Source organism: Ornithodoros turicata, chromosome 8 (assembly GCF_037126465.1).
Source record: "Ornithodoros turicata isolate Travis chromosome 8, ASM3712646v1, whole genome shotgun sequence".
NCBI classification, from domain to species: Eukaryota; Metazoa; Arthropoda; class Arachnida; order Ixodida; family Argasidae; genus Ornithodoros; species Ornithodoros turicata.
The window spans coordinates 17,849,702-17,862,363 of NC_088208.1; the positions used below are offsets into that span (position 1 = coordinate 17,849,702).

The 12,662-nt window shown below is 45.8% G+C and overlaps 1 protein-coding gene across 5 annotated transcripts; it reads left to right on the forward strand.

Annotated features, from left to right (window-relative positions):
* The first annotated feature begins 648 nt into the window (after positions 1–648).
* On the forward strand, positions 649–12,635 carry LOC135366571 (baculoviral IAP repeat-containing protein 7-B-like). Of its 5 annotated transcripts, none has more exons than XM_064599327.1 (6): positions 649–871; positions 3,451–3,537; positions 5,571–5,823; positions 8,256–8,449; positions 8,517–8,584; positions 10,363–12,635. In XM_064599327.1, exons 2-6 carry the CDS (start codon positions 3,515–3,517, stop codon positions 10,527–10,529), a joined length of 705 nt encoding a protein of 234 aa, XP_064455397.1. In that variant the 5' UTR covers positions 649–871; positions 3,451–3,514; the 3' UTR covers positions 10,530–12,635. The 5 variants fall into 5 exon arrangements, with proteins under 5 accessions (XP_064455397.1, XP_064455398.1, XP_064455396.1 ...); XM_064599328.1 differs by having other exon boundaries at positions 650–871; positions 3,451–3,541; XM_064599326.1 differs by having other exon boundaries at positions 650–822.
* Positions 12,636–12,662: the final 27 nt, after the last annotated feature.

A 12,662-nucleotide genomic window follows, 5' to 3' on the forward strand; every position in this document is an offset into this window, starting at 1 on the left:
TACGCCTAAAGGCCCACTTTAAGAGGGCACGGGCAAGCTTCTGTGTCGATGCATTAATTAACTTGCGTTAATTAACTTTTTAATTATCAAACATAGGGCACAGAGGGTACTATAAAGAAAGAAAGAAAGAAACAGCCTACCACTATCGCTGTCTTTTCGGTAACTTTCTCTAAAGATGGCTCCCGTGTTCTTCCATGTTCAAGAGCCTGAGGAGTAAGTGTTTCTTCCGGAGTACACGTGGTGTTACTCTACAAAAAGCAAGCGCGAACTAAGTCGTAATAACACACCACATTCCGCAAAGGACTATGTTACGACATTGACTTTCGAGACGATACAACCCTTGGGTGGAACGTTCTTTTCTATTCCGCGGTGAACTGGGAACTCGGGGAGACCCAGGGAACTAAAATCATGACGTCATTTCTGTGTACCATTAATACGTAAGGAAGCGACCCCTCGCCTTCGTGAAGAATACGGCAAAGTGAAAGGGCGGCGTTCTCCGTCCGCGTTGTTCCGGTTTCACTACGTCTACCAACGTCACGACTACGTCACGGTGACGTTTCTCGCGTAAGAGGTCTATTATCACTATCGTTAAGGAGAAATTGCAAGAAACTATCAAGCACAGGTTCTACGGAAAATTATTTCATCATGTACTCAAAGCTTGTCTCAATGTTACGTGGCTACGTAGGAAAGGTCTTATCATCCGGTTGACCGATGGCTCTATCCCAAGGACGGGCGAAGTGCGAAAGCAAAAATCGCTGCGCCCTGCCCCGAACACCGCTGTCGACAACAAGACCGTCGCACAAGCGTGTTCTCCAATTTGAGGTGAGATCGGTGATGCAGCCAACACAGTAAACAAGTTTCACCCGAAAGGGTGAGTCCTGTGATGATGAGCGAGTTTCTGCCCAAGCAGCACAATGTACTGAAAGTTGAGTGCAATATGGGTAGACGGTTATGTGTCCTATCAATGTTCTTTAGTGTTCACGAGTCTGTTCAAGACCTTCCACCTACCCGTCCACCCCTATTGCACCCCACTTTCAGTACATTGTGCTGCTTGGGTGTGGCTTCCATATGACAAACACCAGCGCAGATAAACGCGTGGGCGGTGTCGCGTAGTAGAATTGCTACTTATGTGATCGATATCGTCAGTGATTAGTATAGGAATATCAGTGATTATCGTTACCATTGTAATACCAAGTGCCATTGCCATTGTGCCATACCAAGTATTACCAAATGACACAGCAGTCATGAATCAATTGATTTCTGACGAAACTGCAGTGATATGTTTTTCAACGAACGCTGTTTTTAATGCATTCGTACGTTGCCTGAGAACATTTAACTTCACTTGCTACAAGGAGAGTGAGCCAGATAGAATGTGCATCTCACAGCGCATCAAATACCGCCACCCACCCACTGTCCATTTCACTCGCCCAACTAAACTTTTAGGTCTGGATGGATATGAATACAAGTGTCAAAAGTAAACAAAGAAAAAGAAAAGAAAGTAAATAACAAAAGAAAGAAAGCTAACCGAAAGAAAAACAGCCAGCAAATGCAAAGTCTATTTACTGTAAAATACCACGCAGGGGACATATTCGTGGAACACATTGGCTAAGAGCGAAACTGCACGTGTCTGTGCTGTACAGCAGTTCAAACGCTTACCAGTAACCCGTACAAACAACTGTGAAGGTAAAGTTTGCGATTGATTCCAGCATAGTCTACGAAGTGATAAATCGTGGCAGACATTTTGGTGTGCCATCAAAGTTCTCAAAAATTAAGGGCTCGCGGACCATAAGTGTTTTGCAGTGTGCCTTCAACAGTGCGGCGGCGTTTACATGCATGTGACATACATAATTGAATTTAATAATTGCAATAATTACACCTTCTACATATATCATTCAAGCTTGAATGCTTGATATAGGCTGTACGCTTTCATGCGTAGCACATGGCTGGTATATTCATAAACGACATACATGCGTGTATTCCAGAAGTCGATAACTTCGTTTGAACAATGCAAAGCACTGCTGTCCTTTCAAATCATTTTATCAATTATATAGTTTATTTTATATTGTTATATTTTATTATATCAGTTACAGTCAAATTCCTTTACAACGAAGCTCAGGGGACAGCAAAAAAAATTCGCAGTAAAGGTATTTTCGTTAAAAAGGATGTCCATTATTGGACCTATAGGCTCCAGCGGGACCGCTAAAAAAATTTGCTGTAGTGGTATTTTCGTTAAAACGGTGTTCGCTATAAAGGAGTTTGACTGTATATTGTTGAAGCAGACGAACTGCATATAGGAATCTATGGAGTTCCAAGGATGGCTTACATGTTTGGTGTCGTGTAAGGGCGTGCTGTTTGTAAACAGCTCGCAACATAGCACACACGTACATGATGTGTCGCTCTAAAAAAATAATTGTCAAAATTGCGATAAAATCGGTCGGTAGCGACGCCTGGTGTGAAACAACCCTCATTTCAGCGGGCAACACTGGCGCGTATACGTATCCATTATTTTTTTATTGTGGTTTTGGTATCCAACTGTACTGCAAACTGTAGGACGGGACAAGCGCAATGCTTCCACCTCCTACATAAATAATTCAAGCTTGAATGCTTGCTGTGCTGTGTTTCGTACGTAGCACATACCTGGTATATTTATAAGCGAGATATGTGCGCGCATTCCAGACCGTCGATAAGTTCGTTGGAACAATACAAAACGCAAGAGCTGCTGTATTGCGAAATGTAGCCAACACGGGAGCGTAAATTCCTCCAGTGCTGTCCTTTCAAATCATTTTCTTAAAGTTCTTAAAATGCCACTACGGACTAAATATCGTGTCTTCAGAATCCTACCAAAGGTATGTTACAGAAATCTTCTTGTTTCACTTTACATTCCTGCAAAATATTTTGGCTTCGTGTGACGCGAAATCTAGAGAAAATGAATTTTGGTTTTTTAAAACTGTGACGACATGTTAAGCAACGACGGAGCGCTGGGCTCTCATCTGGCAACGTTGATGCCCTTCGCGTCTTCCGGGGGACTCACTTTTTGCACTCCGTTAGCGGAGCCCCACGTGACATACCATCCGACCGCTCCGACCTTCGAGAAAGCACAAAGGAGGGAGAAGACATCTCTCCCATTTTCCCCTCTTTTGATCAGCCTCACATGACTTCTCGTGATGGCTTCACTTATAAAATTATTGCTTGATAAGTAGAATTTCTCAATGAAGTATAATGAAAAAAAAAAAACAATGTGAGCTGCGAGACCTTGCAACGTAAACATAGATTTGCTTGCATGGAGGCAGACAACTTGACTCACATGTGAATTGCTTACACGCACTTGTTGAACGCTTCCAGCAAAAATCCACTGCAAAAGCGAAGCCGGTATATACTGCTGTGTCACATATAATCCTGGCCGTGTTGTATAAACGTGGGCACTTCCTTGACCGCCTTAATTACTTGCAGGCACGCCGAAGTGCACAGTGCACACCGAAGCCAGAGGGCGCCCCCTATCCCAAAGATCGACCAGATGGTTCTTCCCACAGTCGCGATGTAGGTAATCGCGCTGCATTACAAATATTGTGTTAACACAAGGAACTTTTCTTGGATATCTCACAATAAAGTCGTTGTTGTTTCTTGGATAACAATTGTACTCTAAACAAAGGTCTACTAAGCACAACGCGTTCACAACCAACCGAATGGTATCATTACCCGTCCACGCCAAATCAGACAGGTCCGTCCGGTTATATTGTTTCCAACTTGAATATGACCGATATAGATAGCCGCGTTCCAAAACGAACTTCAGAGTAGAGCAGAGTCACGTGACAGGGTTGTACCACGTGACCATGGGAGTAGGGGAACCCTCGGGGAACGGGCGCGTGTACGATTCTCAACATGACGACAGCAGTCGACAGTGACGTTTGGTCACCGGGACATCAGAACCGCCTGCCACCGCTTTGCTTTAGTGTGACATTGTTGACTTCGGTATGGGGCCATCTGCGTGGGGTTGCAAAGCATTCATTCCATGAATTAGGGGTATTTACCGCACGTTCCGAGAAAGGGTAGCGCTGTTCTCGTCCGCAGCTAGCTCTAAAACGCACATAAACAGGTTTCGACCTTCACATGCAACGATCTGATGTGTGTGGTATGTATGGTTCCGTGCATGTTGCTCTTAAAGAAAACATCAGGTCGCAAAATCCGCACTGGAACTTTCCTGCGTCCTCTATGATGCAGACGAGACGAGCAGCAACAAAAGCAGAAGATCGCAGATTTCATTGCAGATGACAGCTCTACCGTCACTATTCTTAGCTACTCCCGTCTGATAGGGAGTAGAGCTATTCGATCTCGAGTAGTTACTCTCGAGTAGGTTAACCACTTTGGGAACGGGGGTCGTGACGTCACCAAGTAGGTTCTGGAACGCGGAGAGTAGCTACTCCCTACTCTCGGGTCGACCCAGGTGAGTTCTGGAACGCAGCTGGCGCCAATGCTTTACAAACACACGCAGATGATCCGATACCGAGGTCAACGCCGTCACACTAAAGCGAAGCAGCGGCCAGCGGTTCTGATCTCCCGGGGCCCAAATGTCACCGTCGTCTGCTGTCGCCATGTTGAAAATCGTACTCGCGCCTGTTGCACGACCTCCCGAGGGCTCCCCTACCCTCGAGGTCACATGGTACAATTCTGTCACGTGACCTACTCTTGTAAGAATACAGCAAGTACACTGTTCTCTGGTTACGAACCGAGTGAGGCTCGTGCCCTGTTCCTCGGCTTCTTTATTATCTCCCCTGGTACCCTACAACTCTTACTCGAGAGTTGGTTCTGGTTGGACCTACGTCACATTGTGACGTGACATGTGGGTAAGCTCCTCCCACTGGTGGTCACTTTTCGTGGTGGCGGCATTGGAGGATGACAGAGTGCGCGATTTTTACATACGGCAACCATATTTTTCGTAAAAGACAACATGAGAACGACAATGACAATGTGTCTTCGGGATAAAAGAAGGGGATAGACGCCGTGGGGCTTTCAAAACACCGTTCTAGACTCCGTTTTCGAGCAAACGCTAAGTTTCATCTTCCTATACGGCAAGAAGCGAGCGAGAAATGTCAGTTCAGCACATCGGGAATTTCCGTTGGGAACGCTTAGATTACACTCTGGTGACTCTGCCGAGGTCACGTGACGCTCGTTTTCTGCGGACGACCACGAGATCTCGGGTAGGTCTGCCCTTAACCGCTGACGCTGTAAAAATAACAAACAAAAAACACGTACAGGTGAAGATTTTGAGCGCTGCACTTCTTTCAACTTCGCCCCTTCCTGAAGCGAAATTGTTTAATGTACCATTTTAATTCATCGTGGACAATGCATGTGAGTAATATGAAGCACATCGCGAAAGGGTGAAGACGCAAAATTACACCTGAGATCACGCGTTTACCGGCAAACCACGCCGAAAATCGAAATCGAAAATCTTGAAAAGCAGAGGTAGTGAGACAGACCCCGCTAAAATGCCTTAGTACGACAGAACGGATCTTCAGGAGGCGGTATGGAGGGATATTGTTTATTTATTTTTCTTTCTTTTTTGTCTCCCACAGAAAGACAATGTCGTCACAGGAAGCTATGTCGCCAGATGTCAGAGAGTTGCTGAACTCTTACGACGCAGCTGTGTGGCCACGTGATTTAGCCTCTGAGCTGGCTACGCACGGCTTCCGTTCCGAAGGGCAAGGAAGAGCCGTTCGCTGTGTCTACTGCAATGGTACAATGATCGTGCGAGAGGACGTTGGCTCGCAGCACCTGGTGATCGGTCACCTACGTGAGCATCCCGGCTGCAGACAGCCGGTCGGATCGGTGAGCTTGTCTCCGTGGTTCGTAGGGGGTCGCGACACCCTTCATGCGATTTCCCAAACATTTGTAGCCAGCGAAATTGAATTTGTGTGGAACTTGTCTCGGCTGGTGGATTTAAAGTAGCACAGAAATCATTTTTAACACCCTGTTTTCTTTGTGTAAAACTGCTAAGCAGGCCAGTAAGATGCACCATGCGAAGTAATTTACACCACAGAGTCATAATTATCGCAGAAACTGAATTTAAAATATGCCGCAAAAAGCGACCGTGCGCAACGGTGGTGAAGAGCAGTACCAGCCTGCGATCTGCCTGGAACTTCGCGCTGACGCTATAAGGACTCGCTCGCTGATTGGCCTAGAAAAATGTTGTCTGCTGCTCCGCTGTCGTCTGCTACTCGGCTGTTCGGGGTTCTGATAAAGCCTTTCTCCTTGCTCGGTAAAGCTTCGGGCGCTCCTTGTATCCCCAATTCTCCGGGAAAACTGGCAAAACAGGTTTACGGCGGCAAAGGAACAATGCGCAAGAATTGATTCACCCCATAGAGTCATAATTAATCGCAATAATTGAATTTAAAGTACGCCGCAAAAAGCGACCGTGCGCAACGGCGGTGGAGAGCAGTACCAGCCTGCGATCTGCTTAGGACTTGGCGGTGACGCTACAGGGGCCACGCTCGCTGATTGGTCCAGAGAAATGTTGTCTGCTACTCCGCTGTCGTCTGCTACTCGGCTGTTCGGGGTTCTGAAAAAGCGTTGCTCCTGGCTCGGTCATGTTTCGGCCGCTCCTTCTATCCCCAATTCTCCGGGGGGAACTGGTAAAACTGGTTTCGGCGGCAAAGGGCCAGGGCGCTGACCCCCACTGACCAGGGAACCAGAACGAGTTGCCCCTGTAACGTCATCGGTGACGTAGCATCATACTTCTCCTCGTTATATACCCGGAGTGGCGAGTGAAGGGTGAACGGGGACCGAGCCGTGTTTATGTGAGTTTTTTTTCTGGGAAACAAATTGCACACATCAAAATCTTTCGCGCTATTCAGTAAAATGACACACACACTTTCATCAAACGTCTTAATCAATTTTTTTTTATGGCCCTCTGTACTACTTTAAGTGATTTCTTGTGTTTCAAGGGATAGTTCGCTCCCTAACGAAACTGGAAAAAGCTTGCTGGACGTGTGCAATATAGACAATAAACAACCTCTTTCAACCCCTTTCCTTCGAAATCGAAGTATTTTCCGAGTTTTCAGTATTTTCCTGTGGGCACCGGCAGCGCGGGCAGGCGCCGGCGGAAGAACATGTTACGGGACGCTGCGATCAGCTCGCGTGACGTCTCGTGACGTTGCTTCAGGGCTGGCGATGCGAAGCCGCATCTCGATGCCAGGGAAACGGGAACGCCCTCTTGTCGTCACACTGTTCTCAGACTGACGTCGCGCGCACGTCCTTCTCCGCGGGAACGCCTACTTGCGTGGATCTCGTCGCTTTCAGGTGCTTACAATAAATCATACCGCTCGAGCTGCCGGAAACTAACACGGGCCTGATAAACTTTGAAATACACTACCGTGTGCAACAGAAATCAACGGATCGATGCCTGACGAGCGAACTATCCCTTCATAGGGGCGGTCGCACCCTTTCCAGTCGATTTCAGAACTATGGTGTCATTTTATTGCTCGTTGACCACAGACCACGGTATCGAAAATCGACCGCGATATAACGGTTAATTAATTGGTTTCGGTTTACATAATTTTGTCGCGGCTGGTCGCGGCGAAGCGCAAAAGGACGTAATTCATTGGTGGACATGAGATTGGAAGAGCGTCCTTTTGCGCTTCACCGCGACCAGCCACGACAAAAATACGAAAACCGAAACCAATGTTTTTAAACCACATTTCTCATTGTGAGTACTCGGAAACACGTTTGGTTCGCACTTAGCCAATTTGAAAAACAGCAAACGATATTTGTTTTGAAGCAATGTCGAAGTTTTGCTGTGCGCGAACGGTTTCGGATGCAGACGACATGGAGTGCTGTAGTTCAAGGGTATCACTACGAACTGACGAGATATAATGAGAAGCAAAGTGCAAATATTCACGAGGAAAACTCAAGGCGTTGAGCACGAAAAAAGTTCACAGAACATCATAAAAACATTTTATTTCGAATTGAAGGAAATCTGCGCCATCTTGTTCATGGCGTTTGGTAACGAGACTTCGACAGTTTCTGGGGAAAGCCGTAAACTGTCTTGCGAGAACTCCGTTGCCCTCATACCTCAGTTTTGTCGCAAAGGCCGTATGGCTGACCGTCTGGCGATAATCTAATGACAGTAACCGCTAAGGCCGTAAGTGCGCCCGTCTGACAGGCGTATAATCCAGTAGCAAACTAACTGTGGCGACGCTTATTATCACAGTTATCTTGATACGTCCTTTGTTCTAATCGTTATCATTTTCTCATTATCCAAGGTGCCGGAGGAAGCGAACCAAAGGGACGTAGAGTTGGAGAACAAGCTCAACCAGCTCCGTCCTTTCTTCGAGAGCAAAGGCGTACCTTGGCAATTGCTAAAGGACGCGGCGGACATTGCGAAACGTGGAAGCGCTGGTGTCCCATCCTTCGCTGACATCATGCACAACATAGTCACTCTTCAAAAACAAACACCGTGAGTTCATGCCAGTGAGGGAAACAGTGAGCGAGCATGATAAAATGTGGGTGTTCTTCCGTTTTAGTGAAGCGCAGTCCAGGCCGCAGGTGCCGGTGAGCAGACCACAGCCACAGCAAGATCCTGACGTTGCCGGTACGCTGTCTTTCATTGATATTTGCATGTATCTACCACGGTATAAAGTGACAGCTTTGCAGACCCCTGAACCTATTGTTCGATGGCTGATGAATTGGTTGCTTTCAGTGCTGTTTCCATCCGCAGTTGCCGGCAGGGAGCCGCAACTCGTGGTCTGTTGTTCGATAGCTCATGAATTGGCTGGTTGCTTTCATGTGGTTTCTGTCCGCACTGGAAGGAGCCACAACTCGTGGTTAACGTTGATGAACTGATTGTTAACATTCAGGAACCACAAGCGTCCATCGCTTGATTCGATAGACTATAGGCCTTGTCGCGTTACTCTCAAACCATCAGTCTCCGTGGGGTGGACTGGACACAACAAGTGTGGGCTGCCAAAATCGCGACTGCCAATGTCGAGGTCGTGTGATTGATGTGATACGATGTTGGTCTATAGAATGGTGAGTTATGGATGATGTTGACGTAGGGTGATGCGCTGCCTTGATTTATCGAGATCACCCCAACACGCCACAAATGTTTGACAAGACCCCGCCCCCCCCTACCACTATTATACCACTACCAATACCACTATTATAATGTAACTTCACCCCCAATTTGTTTGCAACACCTACCCGAGCTTGCAGTTTTGGATAAACTACTGATGGACTGTATCTGGGGCTTGCCATGCTGTGATATTGGATGAATTTCTAGAAAGGTGTCGGTTCATATCCGCACATATGGCGCTCAGTAATCCGTACTGTTATAAAACAAAATACCGCCACATAATAGGCTTCTTTTAGCCAAGCATAGTTCCGAATGATATCATTCTGTCTCCTGATATGCTAAAAGTTTGGAAGGGGCGTCCAGCTTGAAGTCATTATCACTTGAATGGAACCACCTGCCCGGGTCTCTTACCTCTATATCTGATATTAAAGAATAAAAAAAAAATGTCTGTTAGATTATTTCAGACTGCTGTAACCAACGCCCGCATCTCCCTCATTGTTTTCCTTTTCGTTCTTCACCCTCTCCCATTTGTTTTTTTTTTTTATGATTTTGCCCTGTATCTATTATACTATACTCACCAGTGATGGCCAGTAGTTAACTACATGTAGTTAAACTACTAGTTAAACTACCTGATTGTAGTTAAAAAGTAGTTATGAACTACTTGCAGAAATGTAGTGGCAACTACTAGTTAAACTACTATTTTGAGTAGTTAGCTACAGTAGTTAGGTTACTGAAGGCGCCAACTACTTCCGATTTTGCCGCAAGCTTTACGGCACGATTGTGCTTCCGACTTTTACCTTGAGCTACTTGTTTGGTGAGAACGGAGGTGCAGAGCAATTGTGTCGTGCATGTGTACTAAATCTTCACTTTTAATGCTTGTCTAGTGAAGCCTCATTTGCTGTGAAATAATTCTGCAACTTATTTTATCGCGTAGGCACAGAAAGAATCCCGCCGCAAGCTTTGTATTTAACGATTGTAGCAATGGCTTGAGCCGAAGGTTATTATTGCTTGTGATTCATATTTAGGTATCCAAGAACACTACAAGGGATTGGTGTTGGTGGACAACGTTAAGTAGTTATAGATGTAGTTAAACTACACTGCAGTAGTTAAAAAAGTAGTTTTAACTACTCCCCTGAAAAGTAGTTGAACTACTAGTTAAACTACTCAATCACAAGGTAGTTAGTAGTTATAGTTAAACTACTGTAGAAGTAGATAGTGGCCATCACTGATACTCACAACCCATGACCCCTTCCTGTCGCTGAAACATTTGACGCATATACTTTCTCTCTCTTTTGCAGAGGAATGTACGGAGAGCCTTTGTAAGATCTGCTACCAGGAGCCCGTGGGCGTGGCCTTCTCCCCCTGCAGCCACGTGGTCTGCTGCGTCCAATGTGCATCGTTACTCAGGACCTGTGCTGTTTGCAGGGCTGACATTACCGGTTTCATTCGCGTCGTTCTAAGCTGACAGTATTCACGAGACTTGAACAAGAGGATTTCGTGTCTGCTTTGCACATGTTTCTCCACTGGCTCTGATAGCCGTGTCAGAGGCAGAGTTGTGCCTAACTCGTTACTCGGTAACGGTTACTTTTTTTGGTAACGAAGTAACGATTCAGTTACTTTTTAAAAAATAGTAATAGTAACGGAATCAGTTACAAAAATCGGTAACTCGTTACTGACGTTACTCGTTCCTTTTCTTCTGCGCGGGGGAGCACCTTTCGGCACTCCGTGTGGCGCAATGCGTGCAGACCAGGTGTGACGCAAAGTATTAGTGCAGTCCCTCGCTGGATATGTTGTTGACGTGCTGAATCGTCTTAAAAGAAGGCCCTTGTCTTTTGTCTTGTTTTCCTTAATCTCCGACCATCACTCCTTCCAAAGAATGGGCACCAATTCTGCTATGGCTACAAAAAACGCGTTTCGACTTCTAGCCTTTTCTTGTCTTTGCTAAGCTTCTCAGCACCCTAAATTATGACGCAGCCCCTCGTCTGTTTTTGGGAACCGTTGGTGATCGGTGGCACGAAAACCGGTGTATTTTCTCGTGTTTTCATAACCTCCGATCACCCCCACTTCGGCTGCAGATGCCTTCACACGAAAGAGAACGAAGATCACCGATGTAAATTTCGAGTATCAGCTTCTTGTGAAGTGCAATTTCTCATTAATAATGAGCTGAAGGCAAGTGACGGCATGTTTGTTGGCTCCTTTAACTATGCGGCGGTAACGTAAAAGTAACTCGTTACTTTTGTATGTTGGTAACGAGGAACGTATTTAGTTACTTTTTTCTGAAGTAACGGGTAACGGTATTTAGTTCCCATTTTTTGGTAACGGGCACAAGTCTGGTCAGAGGGGAAGTTAAGTGTCATTAATTCCGCGGAATTACATTCACGATGAATGTCATTCGTTCGCGCTCCGTATACCTATAGACATCAAAAGCAAACGTCATTCGACATGACGTCAATGGCCTTCTGTACAGTTCCTTGTTATTTCATTTCATATCTTTCAAGCCTTGTTAAAAAAAAACACACAAAAAAAACGTAGAAGCGAAATTTTGAGTCGTAAACGTAACTCCTCGTAACGACATACAGGTTCGAAGCACGCTCAACAAATAAATATGACTGACAGATCGTGCCACAGCAAACGCGTTTCCCACAGCAAGCGACTGCCATTTTTTTTGTGTGACGTCATTGCATGCGGCAGCAAGCCAATGGCATTAAATGTGAATGTCTTTCACTGGAGATGACATTCAATTATTGGGTGACAAAGAGGTATGACAAAGGGGAGCCATTCTAAGAAGAGCTCAATCCAAAGCAACATAATTTCTGTTAGGTACGAATAAAACATGCTTCGTTTTACTTGCCTGTTTTATCTGTGAAACGTATGTTATGAGCTGAGACTTTTGGCTTCGGGCTAAGTTGGATAACCACGTACAACTCTGATTAGCCATTTAGAGCCAAGGAGCCCAGTGTTGCCAAGTCTTAGCTACAGGAAGTCGCACTAGTGGCATCCCGAAAAGTAGCTAAAATTCAAACCTAAAGTCTCCCAAAAGTGGCTGTCACTCCTACTTGGGAAACAATGATGCAAAGCAGCGTGCAAGCAAGCAGCATCATGCAAAGCAGAGCGTCTGCAGTTCCCGCTGTTGTGTGTTTCTACCGTTGTGTCCCGTCCTCTCTTTGGCTGCAAGTTTTTACTCATGGCTATGTACCAACTACCCCAAATTTCTACCTTGGTGATGCAAAGCAGCTAGTTCGTATATCTCTGAAAAATTCTACAAAGGTGGGGGATTGCTTTTGCGGTATTACTGCATGAAGACAGTACAAGGTACAGTCTGGACAAAAGTTTACGTATCACGCTCCTATGCATTCCTTCCTCAGACTAGCATACTATGAGTGAATGGTACCGCATGGACTTGTAAACAGGTGTTTGGGTTACCTAGGCACATGTCTGTAAGTCCGTACGTTCGCATTCGCCATAAACTTATGTCCAGCATTGCACCATCTGACGCTTGGCCATGCACAGGCAGCATTTGTGGTCAATTTGCTCCCACGTCATACAAGCTAATAAACATTATGGATTCGTATATACCCTGCATCATCATGACAAGAAA

Bases quoted from the DNA above. Each gene is read 5' to 3' on its own strand.
- LOC135366571 (XM_064599327.1), top strand. From the start codon at position 3,515: ATGGTTCTTCCCACAGTCGCGAT. The intron at 3,538-5,570 runs GTAGGTAATCGC...TGTCTCCCACAG, and splicing joins GTTCTTCCCACAGTCGCGAT to AAAGACAATGTCGTCACAGG. The intron at 8,450-8,516 runs GTGAGTTCATGC...CTTCCGTTTTAG, and splicing joins ACTCTTCAAAAACAAACACC to TGAAGCGCAGTCCAGGCCGC.